Source organism: Coregonus clupeaformis, chromosome 23, assembly GCF_020615455.1.
Source record: "Coregonus clupeaformis isolate EN_2021a chromosome 23, ASM2061545v1, whole genome shotgun sequence".
In the NCBI taxonomy this organism is placed as follows: domain Eukaryota; kingdom Metazoa; phylum Chordata; class Actinopteri; order Salmoniformes; family Salmonidae; genus Coregonus; species Coregonus clupeaformis.
In genome coordinates, this window is record NC_059214.1 from 50,038,121 (window position 1) to 50,058,714 (window position 20,594).

The following is a 20,594-nucleotide window of genomic DNA, read 5'->3' on the forward strand; positions in this document are numbered from 1 at the left end:
CTCTCCTGACAGTTGGTAATAGACTAGACAGAGCCAGCATGTGTCTCTCCTGACAGTTGGTAATAGACTAGACAGAGCCAGCATGTGTCTCTCCTGACAGTTGGTAATAGACTAGACAGAGCCAGCATGTGTCTCTCCTGACAGTTGGTAATAGACTAGACAGAGCCAGCATGTGTCTCTCCTGACAGTTGGTAATAGACTAGACAGAGCCAGCATGTGTCTCTCCTGATAGTTGGTAATAGACTAGACAGAGCCAGCATGTGTCTCTCCTGACAGTTGGTAATAGACTAGACAGAGCCAGCATGTGTCTCTCCTGACAGTTGGTAATAGACTAGACAGAGCCAGCATGTGTCTCTCCTGACAGTTGGTAATAGACTAGACAGAGCCAGCATGTGTCTCTCCTGACAGTTGGTAATAGACTAGACAGAGCCAGCATGTGTCTCTCCTGACAGTTGGTAATAGACTAGACAGAGCCAGCATGTGTCTCTCCTGATAGTTGGTAATAGACTAGACAGAGCCAGCATGTGTCTCTCCTGACAGTTGGTAATAGACTAGACAGAGCCAGCATGTGTCTCTCCTGACAGTTGGTAATAGACTAGACAGAGCCAGCATGTGTCTCTCCTGACAGTTGGTAATAGACTAGACAGAGCCAGCATGTGTCTCTCCTGACAGTTGGTAATAGACTAGACAGAGCCAGCATGTGTCTCTCCTGACAGTTGGTAATAGACTAGACAGAGCCAGCATGTGTCTCTCCTGACAGTTGGTAATAGACTAGACAGAGCCAGCATGTGTCTCTCCTGACAGTTGGTAATAGACTAGACAGAGCCAGCATGTGTCTCTCCTGACAGTTGGTAATAGACTAGACAGAGCCAGCATGTGTCTCTCCTGACAGTTGGTAATAGACTAGACAGAGCCAGCATGTGTCTCTCCTGATAGTTGGTAATAGACTAGACAGAGCCAGCATGTGTCTCTCCTGACAGTTGGTAATAGACTAGACAGAGCCAGCATGTGTCTCTCCTGACAGTTGGTAATAGACTAGACAGAGCCAGCATGTGTCTCTCCTGATAGTTGGTAATAGACTAGACAGAGCCAGCATGTGTCTCTCCTGACAGTTGGTAATAGACTAGACAGAGCCAGCATGTGTCTCTCCTGACAGTTGGTAATAGACTAGACAGAGCCAGCATGTGTCTCTCCTGACAGTTGGTAATAGACTAGACAGAGCCAGCATGTGTCTCTCCTGACAGTTGGTAATAGACTAGACAGAGCCAGCATGTGTCTCTCCTGACAGTTGGTAATAGACTAGACAGAGCCAGCATGTGTCTCTCCTGACAGTTGGTAATAGACTAGACAGAGCCAGCATGTGTCTCTCCTGACAGTTGGTAATAGACTAGACAGAGCCAGCATGTGTCTCTCCTGACAGTTGGTAATAGACTAGACAGAGCCAGCATGTGTCTCTCCTGACAGTTGGTAATAGACTAGACAGAGCCAGCATGTGTCTCTCCTGATAGTTGGTAATAGACTAGACAGAGCCAGCATGTGTCTCTCCTGACAGTTGGTAATAGACTAGACAGAGCCAGCATGTGTCTCTCCTGACAGTTGGTAATAGACTAGACAGAGCCAGCATGTGTCTCTCCTGACAGTTGGTAATAGACTAGACAGAGCCAGCATGTGTCTCTCCTGACAGTTGGTAATAGACTAGACAGAGCCAGCATGTGTCTCTCCTGATAGTTGGTAATAGACTAGACAGAGCCAGCATGTGTCTCTCCTGACAGTTGGTAATAGACTAGACAGAGCGCAGCATGTGTCTCTCCTGACAGTTGGTAATAGACTAGACAGAGCCAGCATGTGTCTCTCCTGACAGTTGGTAATAGACTAGACAGAGCCAGCATGTGTCTCTCCTGACAGTTGGTAATAGACTAGACAGAGCCAGCATGTGTCTCTCCTGACAGTTGGTAATAGACTAGACAGAGCCAGCATGTGTCTCTCCTGACAGTTGGTAATAGACTAGACAGAGCCAGCATGTGTCTCTCCTGACAGTTGGTAATAGACTAGACAGAGCCAGCATGTGTCTCTCCTGACAGTTGGTAATAGACTAGACAGAGCCAGCATGTGTCTCTCCTGACAGTTGGTAATAGACTAGACAGAGCCAGCATGTGTCTCTCCTGACAGTTGGTAATAGACTAGACAGAGCCAGCATGTGTCTCTCCTGACAGTTGGTAATAGACTAGACAGAGCCAGCATGTGTCTCTCCTGACAGTTGGTAATAGACTAGACAGAGCCAGCATGTGTCTCTCCTGACAGTTGGTAATAGACTAGACAGAGCCAGCATGTGTCTCTCCTGACAGTTGGTAATAGACTAGACAGAGCCAGCATGTGTCTCTCCTGATAGTTGGTAATAGACTAGACAGAGCCAGCATGTGTCTCTCCTGACAGTTGGTAATAGACTAGACAGAGCCAGCATGTGTCTCTCCTGACAGTTGGTAATAGACTAGACAGAGCCAGCATGTGTCTCTCCTGACAGTTGGTAATAGACTAGACAGAGCCAGCATGTGTCTCTCCTGATAGTTGGTAATAGACTAGACAGAGCCAGCATGTGTCTCTCCTGACAGTTGGTAATAGACTAGACAGAGCCAGCATGTGTCTCTCCTGACAGTTGGTAATAGACTAGACAGAGCCAGCATGTGTCTCTCCTGACAGTTGGTAATAGACTAGACAGAGCCAGCATGTGTCTCTCCTGACAGTTGGTAATAGACTAGACAGAGCCAGCATGTGTCTCTCCTGATAGTTGGTAATAGACTAGACAGAGCCAGCATGTGTCTCTCCTGACAGTTGGTAATAGACTAGACAGAGCCAGCATGTGTCTCTCCTGACAGTTGGTAATAGACTAGACAGAGCCAGCATGTGTCTCTCCTGACAGTTGGTGAATAGACTAGACAGAGCCAGCATGTGTCTCTCCTGACAGTTGGTAATAGACTAGACAGAGCCAGCATGTGTCTCTCCTGACAGTTGGTAATAGACTAGACAGAGCCAGCATGTGTCTCTCCTGACAGTTGGTAATAGACTAGACAGAGCCAGCATGTGTCTCTCCTGACAGTTGGTAATAGACTAGACAGAGCCAGCATGTGTCTCTCCTGACAGTTGGTAATAGACTAGACAGAGCCAGCATGTGTCTCTCCTGACAGTTGGTAATAGACTAGACAGAGCCAGCATGTGTCTCTCCTGACAGTTGGTAATAGACTAGACAGAGCCAGCATGTGTCTCTCCTGACAGTTGGTAATAGACTAGACAGAGCCAGCATGTGTCTCTCCTGACAGTTGGTAATAGACTAGACAGAGCCAGCATGTGTCTCTCCTGACAGTTGGTAATAGACTAGACAGAGCCAGCATGTGTCTCTCCTGACAGTTGGTAATAGACTAGACAGAGCCAGCATGTGTCTCTCCTGACAGTTGGTAATAGACTAGACAGAGCCAGCATGTGTCTCTCCTGATAGTTGGTAATAGACTAGACAGAGCCAGCATGTGTCTCTCCTGACAGTTGGTAATAGACTAGACAGAGCCAGCATGTGTCTCTCCTGACAGTTGGTAATAGACTAGACAGAGCCAGCATGTGTCTCTCCTGACAGTTGGTAATAGACTAGACAGAGCCAGCATGTGTCTCTCCTGACAGTTGGTAATAGACTAGACAGAGCCAGCATGTGTCTCTCCTGACAGTTGGTAATAGACTAGACAGAGCCAGCATGTGTCTCTCCTGACAGTTGGTAATAGACTAGACAGAGCCAGCATGTGTCTCTCCTGACAGTTGGTAATAGACTAGACAGAGCCAGCATGTGTCTCTCCTGACAGTTGGTAATAGACTAGACAGAGCCAGCATGTGTCTCTCCTGACAGTTGGTAATAGACTAGACAGAGCCAGCATGTGTCTCTCCTGACAGTTGGTAATAGACTAGACAGAGCCAGCATGTGTCTCTCCTGACAGTTGGTAATAGACTAGACAGAGCCAGCATGTGTCTCTCCTGACAGTTGGTAATAGACTAGACAGAGCCAGCATGTGTCTCTCCTGACAGTTGGTAATAGACTAGACAGAGCCAGCATGTGTCTCTCCTGACAGTTGGTAATAGACTAGACAGAGCCAGCATGTGTCTCTCCTGACAGTTGGTAATAGACTAGACAGAGCCAGCATGTGTCTCTCCTGACAGTTGGTAATAGACTAGACAGAGCCAGCATGTGTCTCTCCTGACAGTTGGTAATAGACTAGACAGAGCCAGCATGTGTCTCTCCTGACAGTTGGTAATAGACTAGACAGAGCCAGCATGTGTCTCTCCTGACAGTTGGTAATAGACTAGACAGAGCCAGCATGTGTCTCTCCTGACAGTTGGTAATAGACTAGACAGAGCCAGCATGTGTCTCTCCTGACAGTTGGTAATAGACTAGACAGAGCCAGCATGTGTCTCTCCTGACAGTTGGTAATAGACTAGACAGAGCCAGCATGTGTCTCTCCTGACAGTTGGTAATAGACTAGACAGAGCCAGCATGTGTCTCTCCTGACAGTTGGTAATAGACTAGACAGAGCCAGCATGTGTCTCTCCTGACAGTTGGTAATAGACTAGACAGAGCCAGCATGTGTCTCTCCTGATAGTTGGTAATAGACTAGACAGAGCCAGCATGTGTCTCTCCTGATAGTTGGTAATAGACTAGACAGAGCCAGCATGTGTCTCTCCTGACAGTTGGTAATAGACTAGACAGAGCCAGCATGTGTCTCTCCCTGACAGTTGGTAATAGACTAGACAGAGCCAGCATGTGTCTCTCCTGACAGTTGGTAATAGACTAGACAGAGCCAGCATGTGTCTCTCCTGACAGTTGGTAATAGACTAGACAGAGCCAGCATGTGTCTCTCCTGACAGTTGGTAATAGACTAGACAGAGCCAGCATGTGTCTCTCCTGACAGTTGGTAATAGACTAGACAGAGCCAGCATGTGTCTCTCCTGACAGTTGGTAATAGACTAGACAGAGCCAGCATGTGTCTCTCCTGACAGTTGGTAATAGACTAGACAGAGCCAGCATGTGTCTCTCCTGACAGTTGGTAATAGACTAGACAGAGCCAGCATGTGTCTCTCCTGACAGTTGGTAATAGACTGAGACAGAGCCAGCATGTGTCTCTCCTGATAGTTGGTAATAGACTAGACAGAGCCAGCATGTGTCTCTCCTGACAGTTGGTAATAGACTAGACAGAGCCAGCATGTGTCTCTCCTGATAGTTGGTAATAGACTAGACAGAGCCAGCATGTGTCTCTCCTGACAGTTGGTAATAGACTAGACAGAGCCAGCATGTGTCTCTCCTGACAGTTGGTAATAGACTAGACAGAGCCAGCATGTGTCTCTCCTGACAGTTGGTAATAGACTAGACAGAGCCAGCATGTGTCTCTCCTGACAGTTGGTAATAGACTAGACAGAGCCAGCATGTGTCTCTCCTGACAGTTGGTAATAGACTAGACAGAGCCAGCATGTGTCTCTCCTGACAGTTGGTAATAGACTAGACAGAGCCAGCATGTGTCTCTCCTGACAGTTGGTAATAGACTAGACAGAGCCAGCATGTGTCTCTCCTGATAGTTGGTAATAGACTAGACAGAGCCAGCATGTGTCTCTCCTGACAGTTGGTAATAGACTAGACAGAGCCAGCATGTGTCTCTCCTGACAGTTGGTAATAGACTAGACAGAGCCAGCATGTGTCTCTCCTGACAGTTGGTAATAGACTAGACAGAGCCAGCATGTGTCTCTCCTGATAGTTGGTAATAGACTAGACAGAGCCAGCATGTGTCTCTCCTGATAGTTGGTAATAGACTAGACAGAGCCAGCCATGTCTCTCCTGACAGTTGGTAATAGACTAGACAGAGCCAGCATGTGTCTCTCCTGATAGTTGGTAATAGACTAGACAGAGCCAGCATGTGTCTCTCCTGATAGTTGGTAATAGACTAGACAGAGCCAGCATGTGTCTCTCCTGACAGTTGGTAATAGACTAGACAGAGCCAGCATGTGTCTCTCCTGACAGTTGGTAATAGACTAGACAGAGCCAGCATGTGTCTCTCCTGACAGTTGGTAATAGACTAGACAGAGCCAGCATGTGTCTCTCCTGACAGTTGGTAATAGACTAGACAGAGCCAGCATGTGTCTCTCCTGATAGTTGGTAATAGACTAGACAGAGCCAGCATGTGTCTCTCCTGATAGTTGGTAATAGACTAGACAGAGCCAGCATGTGTCTCTCCTAAAAGTTGGTAATAGACTAGACAGAGCCAGCATGTGTCTCTCCTGACAGTTGGTAATAGACTAGACAGAGCCAGCATGTGTCTCTCCTGACAGTTGGTAATAGACTAGACAGAGCCAGCATGTGTCTCTCCTGACAGTTGGTAATAGACTAGACAGAGCCAGCATGTGTCTCTCCTGACAGTTGGTAATAGACTAGACAGAGCCAGCATGTGTCTCTCCTGACAGTTGGTAATAGACTAGACAGAGCCAGCATGTGTCTCTCCTGACAGTTGGTAATAGACTAGACAGAGCCAGCATGTGTCTCTCCTGACAGTTGGTAATAGACTAGACAGAGCCAGCATGTGTCTCTCCTGACAGTTGGTAATAGACTAGACAGAGCCAGCATGTGTCTCTCCTGATAGTTGGTAATAGACTAGACAGAGCCAGCATGTGTCTCTCCTGACAGTTGGTAATAGACTAGACAGAGCCAGCATGTGTCTCTCCCTGACAGTTGGTAATAGACTAGACAGAGCCAGCATGTGTCTCTCCTGACAGTTGGTAATAGACTAGACAGAGCCAGCATGTGTCTCTCCTGACAGTTGGTAATAGACTAGACAGAGCCAGCATGTGTCTCTCCTGACAGTTGGTAATGAGACTAGACAGAGCCAGCATGTGTCTCTCCTGACAGTTGGTAATAGACTAGACAGAGCCAGCATGTGTCTCTCCTGACAGTTGGTAATAGACTAGAAAGAGACAGCATGTGTCTCTCCTGACAGTTGGTAATAGACTAGACAGAGCCAGCATGTGTCTCTCCTGACAGTTGGTAATAGACTAGACAGAGCCAGCATGTGTCTCTCCTGACAGTTGGTAATAGACTAGACAGAGCCAGCATGTGTCTCTCCTGACAGTTGGTAATAGACTAGACAGAGCCAGCATGTGTCTCTCCTGACAGTTGGTAATAGACTAGACAGAGCCAGCATGTGTCTCTCCTGACAGTTGGTAATAGACTAGACAGAGCCAGCATGTGTCTCTCCTGACAGTTGGTAATAGACTAGACAGAGCCAGCATGTGTCTCTCCTGACAGTTGGTAATAGACTAGACAGAGCCAGCATGTGTCTCTCCTGACAGTTGGTAATAGACTAGACAGAGCCAGCATGTGTCTCTCCTGACAGTTGGTAATAGACTAGACAGAGCCAGCATGTGTCTCTCCTGACAGTTGGTAATAGACTAGACAGAGCCAGCATGTGTCTCTCCTGACAGTTGGTAATAGACTAGACAGAGCCAGCATGTGTCTCTCCTGACAGTTGGTAATGGACTAGACAGAGCCAGCATGTGTCTCTCCTGACAGTTGGTAATAGACTAGACAGAGCCAGCATGTGTGTCTCTCCTGATAGTTGGTAATAGACTAGACAGAGCCAGCATGTGTCTCTCCTGATAGTTGGTAATAGACTAGACAGAGCCAGCATGTGTCTCTCCTGACAGTTGGTAATAGACTAGACAGAGCCAGCATGTGTCTCTCCTGATAGTTGGTAATAGACTAGACAGAGCCAGCATGTGTCTCTCCTGACAGTTGGTAATAGACTAGACAGAGCCAGCATGTGTCTCTCCTGACAGTTGGTAATAGACTAGACAGAGCCAGCATGTGTCTCTCCTGACAGTTGGTAATAGACTAGACAGAGCCAGCATGTGTCTCTCCTGACAGTTGGTAATAGACTAGACAGAGCCAGCATGTGTCTCTCCTGACAGTTGGTAATAGACTAGACAGAGCCAGCATGTGTCTCTCCTGACAGTTGGTAATAGACTAGACAGAGCCAGCATGTGTCTCTCCTGACAGTTGGTAATAGACTAGACAGAGCCAGCATGTGTCTCTCCTGACAGTTGGTAATAGACTAGACAGAGCCAGCATGTGTCTCTCCTGACAGTTGGTAATAGACTAGACAGAGCCAGCATGTGTCTCTCCTGACAGTTGGTAATAGACTAGACAGAGCCAGCATGTGTCTCTCCTGACAGTTGGTAATAGACTAGACAGAGCCAGCATGTGTCTCTCCTGATAGTTGGTAATAGACTAGACAGAGCCAGCATGTGTCTCTCCTGACAGTTGGTAATAGACTAGACAGAGCCAGCATGTGTCTCTCCTGACAGTTGGTAATAGACTAGACAGAGCCAGCATGTGTCTCTCCTGACAGTTGGTAATAGACTAGACAGAGCCAGCATGTGTCTCTCCTGACAGTTGGTAATAGACTAGACAGAGCCAGCATGTGTCTCTCCTGACAGTTGGTAATAGACTAGACAGAGCCAGCATGTGTCTCTCCTGACAGTTGGTAATAGACTAGACAGAGCCAGCATGTGTCTCTCCTGACAGTTGGTAATAGACTAGACAGAGCCAGCATGTGTCTCTCCTGACAGTTGGTAATAGACTAGACAGAGCCAGCATGTGTCTCTCCTGACAGTTGGTAATAGACTAGACAGAGCCAGCATGTGTCTCTCCTGATAGTTGGTAATAGACTAGACAGAGCCAGCATGTGTCTCTCCTGATAGTTGGTAATAGACTAGACAGAGCCAGCATGTGTCTCTCCTGACAGTTGGTAATAGACTAGACAGAGCCAGCATGTGTCTCTCCTGACAGTTGGTAATAGACTAGACAGAGCCAGCATGTGTCTCTCTGACAGTTGGTAATAGACTAGACAGAGCCAGCATGTGTCTCTCCTGACAGTTGGTAATAGACTAGACAGAGCCAGCATGTGTCTCTCCTGATAGTTGGTAATAGACTAGACAGAGCCAGCATGTGTCTCTCCTGACAGTTGGTAATAGACTAGACAGAGCCAGCATGTGTCTCTCCTGACAGTTGGTAATAGACTAGACAGAGCCAGCATGTGTCTCTCCTGATAGTTGGTAATAGACTAGACAGAGCCAGCATGTGTCTCTCCTGACAGTTGGTAATAGACTAGACAGAGCCAGCATGTGTCTCTCCTGACAGTTGGTAATAGACTAGACAGAGCCAGCATGTGTCTCTCCTGACAGTTGGTAATAGACTAGACAGAGCCAGCATGTGTCTCTCCTGACAGTTGGTAATAGACTAGACAGAGCCAGCATGTGTCTCTCTGACAGTTGGTAATAGACTAGACAGAGCCAGCATGTGTCTCTCCTGACAGTTGGTAATAGACTAGACAGAGCCAGCATGTGTCTCTCCTGACAGTTGGTAATAGACTAGACAGAGCCAGCATGTGTCTCTCCTGACAGTTGGTAATAGACTAGACAGAGCCAGCATGTGTCTCTCCTGACAGTTGGTAATAGACTAGACAGAGCCAGCATGTGTCTCTCCTGACAGTTGGTAATAGACTAGACAGAGCCAGCATGTGTCTCTCCTGACAGTTGGTAATAGACTAGACAGAGCCAGCATGTGTCTCTCCTGACAGTTGGTAATAGACTAGACAGAGCCAGCATGTGTCTCTCCTGACAGTTGGTAATAGACTAGACAGAGCCAGCATGTGTCTCTCCTGACAGTTGGTAATAGACTAGACAGAGCCAGCATGTGTCTCTCCTGATAGTTGGTAATAGACTAGACAGAGCCAGCATGTGTCTCTCCTGACAGTTGGTAATAGACTAGACAGAGCCAGCATGTGTCTCTCCTGACAGTTGGTAATAGACTAGACAGAGCCAGCATGTGTCTCTCCTGACAGTTGGTAATAGACTAGACAGAGCCAGCATGTGTCTCTCCTGATAGTTGGTAATAGACTAGACAGAGCCAGCATGTGTCTCTCCTGACAGTTGGTAATAGACTAGACAGAGCCAGCATGTGTCTCTCCTGACAGTTGGTAATAGACTAGACAGAGCCAGCATGTGTCTCTCCTGACAGTTGGTAATAGACTGAGACAGAGCCAGCATGTGTCTCTCCTGATAGTTGGTAATAGACTAGACAGAGCCAGCATGTGTCTCTCCTGACAGTTGGTAATAGACTAGACAGAGCCAGCATGTGTCTCTCCTGACAGTTGGTAATAGACTAGACAGAGCCAGCATGTGTCTCTCCTGACAGTTGGTAATAGACTAGACAGAGCCAGCATGTGTCTCTCCTGACAGTTGGTAATAGACTAGACAGAGCCAGCATGTGTCTCTCCTGACAGTTGGTAATAGACTAGACAGAGCCAGCATGTGTCTCTCCTGACAGTTGGTAATAGACTAGACAGAGCCAGCATGTGTCTCTCCCTGACAGTTGGTAATAGACTAGACAGAGCCAGCATGTGTCTCTCCTGACAGTTGGTAATAGACTAGACAGAGCCAGCATGTGTCTCTCCTGACAGTTGGTAATAGACTAGACAGAGCCAGCATGTGTCTCTCCTGACAGTTGGTAATAGACTAGACAGAGCCAGCATGTGTCTCTCCTGACAGTTGGTAATAGACTAGACAGAGCCAGCATGTGTCTCTCCTGACAGTTGGTAATAGACTAGACAGAGCCAGCATGTGTCTCTCCTGACAGTTGGTAATAGACTAGACAGAGCCAGCATGTGTCTCTCCTGACAGTTGGTAATAGACTAGACAGAGCCAGCATGTGTCTCTCCTGACAGTTGGTAATAGACTAGACAGAGCCAGCATGTGTCTCTCCTGACAGTTGGTAATAGACTAGACAGAGCCAGCATGTGTCTCTCCTGACAGTTGGTAATAGACTAGACAGAGCCAGCATGTGTCTCTCCTGATAGTTGGTAATAGACTAGACAGAGCCAGCATGTGTCTCTCCTGATAGTTGGTAATAGACTAGACAGAGCCAGCATGTGTCTCTCCTGACAGTTGGTAATAGACTAGACAGAGCCAGCATGTGTCTCTCCTGACAGTTGGTAATAGACTAGACAGAGCCAGCATGTGTCTCTCCTGACAGTTGGTAATAGACTAGACAGAGCCAGCATGTGTCTCTCCCTGACAGTTGGTAATAGACTAGACAGAGCCAGCATGTGTCTCTCCTGACAGTTGGTAATAGACTAGACAGAGCCAGCATGTGTCTCTCCTGACAGTTGGTAATAGACTAGACAGAGCCAGCATGTGTCTCTCCTGATAGTTGGTAATAGACTAGACAGAGCCAGCATGTGTCTCTCCTGACAGTTGGTAATAGACTAGACAGAGCCAGCATGTGTCTCTCCTGATAGTTGGTAATAGACTAGACAGAGCCAGCATGTGTCTCTCCTGACAGTTGGTAATAGACTAGACAGAGCCAGCATGTGTCTCTCCTGACAGTTGGTAATAGACTAGACAGAGCCAGCATGTGTCTCTCCTGACAGTTGGTAATAGACTAGACAGAGCCAGCATGTGTCTCTCCTGATAGTTGGTAATAGACTAGACAGAGCCAGCATGTGTCTCTCCTGACAGTTGGTAATAGACTAGACAGAGCCAGCATGTGTCTCTCCTGATAGTTGGTAATAGACTAGACAGAGCCAGCATGTGTCTCTCCTGACAGTTGGTAATAGACTAGACAGAGCCAGCATGTGTCTCTCCTGACAGTTGGTAATAGACTAGACAGAGCCAGCATGTGTCTCTCCTGACAGTTGGTAATAGACTAGACAGAGCCAGCATGTGTCTCTCCTGACAGTTGGTAATAGACTAGACAGAGCCAGCATGTGTCTCTCCTGACAGTTGGTAATAGACTAGACAGAGCCAGCATGTGTCTCTCCTGATAGTTGGTAATAGACTAGACAGAGCCAGCATGTGTCTCTCCTGACAGTTGGTAATAGACTAGACAGAGCCAGCATGTGTCTCTCCTGACAGTTGGTAATAGACTAGACAGAGCCAGCATGTGTCTCTCCTGACAGTTGGTAATAGACTAGACAGAGCCAGCATGTGTCTCTCCTGATAGTTGGTAATAGACTAGACAGAGCCAGCATGTGTCTCTCCTGACAGTTGGTAATAGACTAGACAGAGCCAGCATGTGTCTCTCCTGACAGTTGGTAATAGACTAGACAGAGCCAGCATGTGTCTCTCCTGACAGTTGGTAATAGACTAGACAGAGCCAGCATGTGTCTCTCCTGACAGTTGGTAATAGACTAGACAGAGCCAGCATGTGTCTCTCCTGACAGTTGGTAATAGACTAGACAGAGCCAGCATGTGTCTCTCCTGATAGTTGGTAATAGACTAGACAGAGCCAGCATGTGTCTCTCCTGACAGTTGGTAATAGACTAGACAGAGCCAGCATGTGTCTCTCCTGACAGTTGGTAATAGACTAGACAGAGCCAGCATGTGTCTCTCCTGACAGTTGGTAATAGACTAGACAGAGCCAGCATGTGTCTCTCCTGACAGTTGGTAATAGACTAGACAGAGCCAGCATGTGTCTCTCCTGACAGTTGGTAATAGACTAGACAGAGCCAGCATGTGTCTCTCCTGACAGTTGGTAATAGACTAGACAGAGCCAGCATGTGTCTCTCCTGACAGTTGGTAATAGACTAGACAGAGCCAGCATGTGTCTCTCCTGATAGTTGGTAATAGACTAGACAGAGCCAGCATGTGTCTCTCCTGACAGTTGGTAATAGACTAGACAGAGCCAGCATGTGTCTCTCCTGACAGTTGGTAATAGACTAGACAGAGCCAGCATGTGTCTCTCCTGACAGTTGGTAATAGACTAGACAGAGCCAGCATGTGTCTCTCCTGACAGTTGGTAATAGACTAGACAGAGCCAGCATGTGTCTCTCCTGACAGTTGGTAATAGACTAGACAGAGCCAAAATGTTTCTCTCCTGACAGTTGGTAATAGACTAGACAGAGCCAGCATGTGTCTCTCCTGACAGTTGGTAATAGACTAGAAAGAGCCAGCATGTGTCTCTCCTGATAGTTGGTAATAGACTAGACAAAGCCAGCATGTGTCTCTCCTGACAGTTGGTAATAGACTAGACAGAGCCAGCATGTGTCTCTCCTGGCAGTTGGTAATAGACTAGACAGAGCCAGCATGTGTCTCTCCTGATAGTTGGTAATAGACTAGACAGAGCCAGCATGTGTCTCACCTGATAGTTGGTAATAGACTAGACAGAGCCAGCATGTGTCTCTCCTGACAGTTGGTAATAGACTAGACAGAGCCAGCATGTGTCTCTCCTGACAGTTGGTAATAGACTAGACAGAGCCAGCATGTGTCTCTCCTGACAGTTGGTAATAGACTAGACAGAGCCAGCATGTGTCTCTCCTGACAGTTGGTAATAGACTAGACAGAGCCAGCATGTGTCTCTCCTGATAGTTGGTAATAGACTAGACAGAGCCAGCATGTGTCTCTCCTGACAGTTGGTAATAGACTAGACAGAGCCAGCATGTGTCTCTCCTGATGGTTGGTAATAGACTAGACAGAGCTAGAATGTGTCTCTCCTGACAGTTGGTAATAGACTAGACAGAGCCAGCATATGTCTCTCCTGACAGTTGGTAATAGACTAGACGGAGCCAGCATGTGTCTCTCCTGATAGTTGGTAAAAGACTAGACAGAGCCAGCACGTGTCTCTCCTGACAGTTGGTAATAGACTAGACAGAGCCAGCATGTGTCTCTCCTGACAGTTGGTAATAGACTAGACAGAGCCAGCATGTGTCTCTCCTGACAGTTGGTAATAGACTAGACAGAGCCAGCATGTGTCTCTCCTGACAGTTGGTAATAGACTAGACAGAGCCAGCATGTGTCTCTCCTGACAGTTGGTAATAGACTAGACAGAGCCAGCATGTGTCTCACCTGATAGTTGGTAATAGACTAGACAGAGCCAGCATGTGTCTCTCCTGACAGTTGGTAATAGACTAGACAGAGCCAGCATGTGTCTCTCCTGACAGTTGGTAATAGACTAGACAGAGCCAGCATGTGTCTCTCCTGACAGTTGGTAATAGACTAGACAGAGCCAGCATGTGTCTCTCCTGACAGTTGGTAATAGACTAGACAGAGCCAGCATGTGTCTCTCCTGATAGTTGGTAATAGACTAGACAGAGCCAGCATGTGTCTCTCCTGACAGTTGGTAATAGACTAGACAGAGCCAGCATGTGTCTCTCCTGATGGTTGGTAATAGACTAGACAGAGCTAGAATGTGTCTCTCCTGACAGTTGGTAATAGACTAGACAGAGCCAGCATATGTCTCTCCTGACAGTTGGTAATAGACTAGACGGAGCCAGCATGTGTCTCTCCTGATAGTTGGTAAAGACTAGACAGAGCCAGCACGTGTCTCTCCTGACAGTTGGTAATAGACTAGACAGAGCCAGCATGTGTCTCTCCTGACAGTTGGTAATAGACTAGACAGAGCCAGCATGTGTCTCTCCTGACAGTTGGTAATAGACTAGTCAGAGCCAGCATGTTTCTCTCCTGACAGTTGGTAATAGACTAGACAGAGCCAGCATGTGTCTCTCCTGACAGTTGGTAATAGACTAGACAGAGCCAGCATGTGTCTCTCCTGATAGTTGGTAATAGACTAGACAGAGCCAGCATGTGTCTCTCCTGACAGTTGGTAATAGACTAGACAGAGCCAGCATGTGTCTCTCCTGGCAGTTGGTAATAGACTAGACAGAGCCAGCATGTGTCTCTCCTGATAGTTGGTAATAGACTAGACAGAGCCAGCATGTGTCTCTCCTGATAGTTGTAATAGACTAGACAGAGCCAGCATGTGTCTCTCCTGACAGTTGGTAATAGACTAGAAAGAGCCAGCATGTGTCTCTCCTGACAGTTGGTAATAGACTAGACAGAGCCAGCTTTTGTCTCTCCTGACAGTTGGTAATAGACTAGACAGAGCCAGCATGTGTCTCTCCTGACAGTTGGTAATAGACTAGACAGAGCCAGCATGTGTATCTCCTGATAGTTGGTAATAGACTAGACAGAGCCAGCATGTGTCTCTCCTGACAGTTGGTAATAGACTAGACAGAGCCAGCATGTGTCTCTCCTGACAGTTGGTAATAGACTAGACAGAGCCAGCATGTGTCTCTCCTGACAGTTGGTAATAGACTAGACAGAGCCAGCATGTGTCTCTCCTGACAGTTGGTAATAGACTAGACAGAGCCAGCATGTGTCTCTCCCTGACAGTTGGTAATAGACTAGACAGAGCCAGCATGTGTCTCTCCTGACAGTTGGTAATAGACTAGACAGAGCCAGCATGTGTCTCTCCTGATAGTTGGTATTAGACTAGACAGAGCCAGCATGTGAGTGTCTTAAGAGATTGACATTTTGATAATAAGTGGTAAGCTGAGTTCAACAAAGGATTTACATTTGGGATAATAAGAGGTTTGAAATTTGGATATTGCGCTGATTGAAATTTGGATAATAAGAGGGTTGAAATTTAGATAATAAGAGATAGTATTACTATTAAGTACTGAGAGAATGAGAGCTGTCAGCGGAATAGCTTCGGTGTGAAAGAGATGCGTGTCTGAATGGATACCCCCAACCAGTTCTGTGTGAGCTGAGTTTTTCGATCCATAACGTTATCTAGGGGTTCTGTCCCCCACCTCCGGTCGATCTACAGGTAGTGAGCACTGACAGGAGAAGCCATTGAAAAGTTTGAGAGGGTAACAGCTGAGATGGGTAAGGGCTGTTCAGAGAAGCCCCACCGACGGCTGTCTATAGGCATTTCTGGGACCACTGAGATTTCCTCGAGAACATGATATGTGTACCCCTCGGGCTGGCTGCTCTGTGATCGTTGCTGGTGGTGTGGATGTGAATACCTAAGAATTATAACGTTATATAGGGATTCTGTATGTGAAGATATGAAAGGAGAGAGTATTATTCCTGAATATGCTGTATGAATAGAGCACTAGTGTAAAGGAGGTACAGTATAATGGGTTACTAGAGATTTGATAAAGTAACACACTCTGTGATACAACTGCATCAATTGTCTTAAAACCTATAGCACAGAAATATTCCATCACCTGAGAACATAGAAAACCCTCAATATCCGCAGCAGAACCACCTGCGCATCATCACATGTTGTTTATTTACTAAAGTGCCCCTTGCGGGCTCAGCTATGCAACAACTCAAGGTCCGCATCCCCGGATATAAGTCATCCATTCGTAGAAATGTCCAACAGTGTCCTGTTGCCAAGCACTTCACAGAATTAAATCATGACATTACAACACTCAAGTTGATTGCGATAGAGAAAGTTCACATGCACTGTAGGAGTGGGGACATTGATAACCTCCTACTAAAACAGGAATGCTTCTGGCTCCGCTACCTGGACAGTCTCCTCTGTTAATGAGGACATTTACTGTATCATGTATTTTACATTAAGCAGACAGGCAGGCAGACAGAGAACAAGAAGAAGCACAGAGTGACAGCAGAGAAGGGGGGGTGAGTTGGTGACGTGCACAGTGATGTAGGCTGGTGTGGGAAAAAAATGCCGAATTATTTTCGCAGTCCGCCCCTGATCTGTTGTCTGTTGTTCTCTCTTAATCATGTGTGTGTTTTTGTGTTCAGGCCCGCGTGAACGTCTGTCTGTGCCTGCCTTGAAAAACTTCCCCATAGACTTGCAGCAAACAGTTTCCAGAGGACCGTGTATGTGTGTGTGTGTGTGTGTGTGTGTGTGTGTGTGTGTGTGTGTGTGTGTGTGTGTGATAATGTGAATGTGTGTGTGTGTGTGCATGCTAAAGTACCTTGGAGGGAGATTTAGGGATGGGTGGCGGTCCTCCTGGACTCAGAGTGTGATTGGCTGGACTTGCTCCTCTGGGGAGCTCACTAGAGAGAGAGAGAAGAACGGAGAGATAGAGAGAGAGGGAAGAAAGGAGAAATGAGAGAGAGAGAGAGAGAGAGAGAGAGAGAGAGAGAGAGAGAGAGAGAGAGAGAGAGAGAGAGAGAAACAGTACTGAATGACTTGCTTCTTAGGGGAATGCAAGTGAGTGTGACCAAGTCCAGTCCAGTCTAAAGAGAAAATGTCAGCAGCAAGCCGGAGCTGTAATGTCATGCAGGTATAGTGAACTCAGAAGGACCAGCACCTCCTTCTCTTCCCGTGCAAGCTGGATCCAGTACAGAATGGAATGTGCCGGTTATGTTATAGCGAGCAGTGATGGCACCCTTACAGTCTTTACAGCTCAATGCAGATATTCTAAAGCGGTGTATCCCACAACTCTCCTCGTCTACCTCAGCTAATATTGTCTCTCTTTCTGTTGTAGCAGTTGAGCCTGGGGACGAGATTACCCCAGTTCCACTTATTTGATGTATTCTATTATAATCAACTGGTCAACTAATCACAAAGCCCTTCGTTGGTTGAATCAGGTGTGCTAGTTACAGTTGAGGTCGGAAGTTTACATACACTTAGGTTGGAGTCATTAAAACGTGTTTTTCAACCACTCCACAAATGTCTTGTTAACAAACTATAGTTTTGGCAAGTCGGTTAGGACATCTACTTTGTGCATGACACAAGTAATTTATCCAACAATTGTTCACAGGCAGATTATTTCACTTATAATTCACTGTATCTCAATTCCAGTGGGTCAGAAGTTTACATACACTAAGTTGACTGTGCCTTTAAACAGCTTGGAAAATTCCAGAAAATGATGTCATGGCTTTAGAAGCTTCTGATAGGCTAATTGACATCATTTTAGTCAATTGGAGGTGTACGTGTGGATGTATTTCAAGGCCTACCTTCAAACTCAGTGCCTCTTTGCTTGACATCATGGGAAAATCAAAAGAAATCAGCCAAGACCTCAGAAAAAAATAGTAGACCTCCACAAGCCGTCATACTGCTCAGGAAGGAGACGCGTTCTGTCTGCTAGAGATGAATGTACTTTGGTGCGAAAAGTGCAAATCAATCCCAGAACAACAGCAAAGGACCTTGTGAAGATGCTGGAGGAAACAGGTACAACAGGTGCTTCATGGTTGGGATGGTGTTCTTCGGCTGGCAAGCAACCCCCTTTTTCCTCCAAACATGATGGTCATTATGGCCAAACAGTTCTATTTTTGTTTCAGAGGACATTTCTCCAAAAAGTACAATCTTTGTCCCCATTTGCAGTTGCAAACCGTAGTCTGGCTATTTTATGGCGGTTTTGGAGCAGTGGCTTCTTCCTTGCTGAGCGGCCTTTCAGGTTATGTCGATATAGGACTCGTTTTACTGTGGATATAGAGACTTTTGTACCTGTTTCCTCCAGCATCTTCACAAGGTCCTTTGCTGTTGTTCTGGGATTGATTTGCACTTTTCACACCAAAGTACGTTCATCTCTAGGAGACAGAACGCGTCTCCTTCCTGAGCGGTAGGACGGCTGCGTGGTCCCATGGTGTTTATACTTGCGTACTATTGTTTGTACAGATGAACGTGGTACCTTCAGGCGTTTGGAAATTGCTCCCAAGGATGAACCAGACTTGTGGAGGTCTTCAAAAAAAAATTTGAGGTCTTGGCTGATTTATTTTGACTTTCCCATGATGTCAAGCAAGGAGGCACTGAGTTTGAAGGTAGGCTTTGAAATACACTACTCAAAAAAATAAAGGGAACACTTAAACAACACATCCTAGATCTGAATGAATGAAATAATCTTATTAAAAACTTTTTTCTTTACATAGTTGAATGTGCTGACAACAAAATCACACAAAAATGATCAATGGAAATCAAATTTATCAACCCATGGAGGTCTGGATTTGGAGTCACACTCAAAATTAAAGTGGAAAACCACACTACAGGCTGATCCAACTTTGATGTAATGTCCTTAAAACAAGTCAAAATGAGGCACAGTAGTGTGTGTGGCCTCCACGTGCCTGTATGACCTCCCTACAACGCCTGGGCATGCTCCTGATGAGGTGGCGGATGGTCTCCTGAGGGATCTCCTCCCAGACCTGGACTAAAGCATCCGCCAACTCCTGGACAGTCTGTGGTGCAACGTGGCGTTGGTGGATGGAATGAGACATGATGTCCCAGATGTGCTCAATTGGATTCAGGTCTGGGGAACGGGCGGGCCAGTCCATAGCATCAATGCCTTCCTCTTGCAGGAACTGCTGATACACTCCAGCCACATGAGGTCTAGCATTGTCTTGCATTAGGAGGAACCCAGGGCCAACCACACCAGCATATGGTCTCACAAGGGGTCTGAGGATCTCATCTCGGTACCTAATGGCAGTCAGGCTACCTCTGGCGAGCACATGGAGGGCTGTGCGGCCCCCCAAAGAAATGCCACCCCACACCATGACTGACCCACCGCCAAACCGGTCATGCTGGAGGATGTTGCAGGCAGCAGAACGTTCTCCACGGCGTCTCCAGACTCTGTCACGTCTGTCACATGTGCTCAGTGTGAACCTGCTTTCATCTGTGAAGAGCACAGGGCGCCAGTGGCGAATTTGCCAATCTTGGTGTTCTCTGGCAAATGCCAAACGTCCTGCACGGTGTTGGGCTGTAAGCACAACCCCCACCTGTGGACGTCGGGCCCTCATACCACCCTCATGGAGTCTGTTTCTGACCGTTTGAGCAGACACATGCACATTTGTGGCCTGCTGGAGGTCATTTTGCAGGGCTCTGGCAGTGCTCCTCCTGCTCCTCCTTGCACAAAGGCGGAGGTAGCGGTCCTGCTGCTGGGTTGTTGCCCTCCTACGGCCTCCTCCACGTCTCCTGATGTACTGGCCTGTCTCCTGGTAGCGCCTCCATGCTCTGGACACTACGCTGACAGACACAGCAAACCTTCATGCCACAACTCGCATTGATGTGCCATCCTGGATGAGCTGCACTACCTGAGCCACTTGTGTGGGTTGTAGACTCCATCTCATGCTACCACTAGAGTGAAAGCACCGCCAGTATTCAAAAGTGACCAAAACATCAGCCAGGAAGCATAGGAACTGAGAAGTGGTCTGTGGTCACCACCTGCAGAACCACTCCTTTATTGGGGGTGTCTTGCTAATTGCCTATAATTTCCACCTGTTGTCTATTCCATTTGCACAACAGCATGTGAAATTTATTGTCAATCAGTGTTGCTTCCTAAGTGGACAGTTGGATTTCACAGAAGTGTGAATGACTTGGAGTTACATTGTGTTGTTTAAGTGTTCCCTTTATTTGTTTGAGCAGTGTACATCCACAGGTACACCTCCAACTGACTCAAATTATGTCAATTAGCCTATCAGAAGCTTCTAAAGCCATGACATCATTTTCTGGAATTTTCCAAGCTGTTTAAAGGCACAGTCAACTTAGTGTATGTAAACTTCTGACCCACTGGAATTGTGATACAGTGAATTATATGTGAAATAATCTGTCTGTAAACAAAGTAGATGTCCTAACCGACTTGCCAAAACCATAGTTTGTTAACAAGAAATGTGTGGAGTGGTTGAAAAACAAGTTTTAATGACTCCAACCTAAGTGTATGTAAACTTCCGAATTCAACTGTAAATACAATAACAGAAACTCACCCAGACATGTCCTGTCTCTCCAGTTTGACAAGAACATCGTACAGATTCTGGTCCAGCTGCATACGGTG

General features: G+C 46.8%; 1 protein-coding gene across 2 annotated transcripts in view; it reads right to left on the bottom strand.

The window, feature by feature from the left end:
* Positions 1–20,594, bottom strand: part of LOC121536442 (myc box-dependent-interacting protein 1) — a 49,741-nt gene that overhangs the window by 19,548 nt on the left and 9,599 nt on the right. For both annotated transcript variants that reach the window (XM_041843705.2, XM_041843704.2), the window contains exons 10-11: positions 20,527–20,582; positions 16,803–16,884 (exon numbers count right to left, since the gene is read on the bottom strand). In XM_041843705.2, the coding sequence (XP_041699639.1) occupies positions 16,803–16,884; positions 20,527–20,582 (138 nt within the window). The remainder of the gene's footprint in view (positions 1–16,802; positions 16,885–20,526; positions 20,583–20,594) is intronic.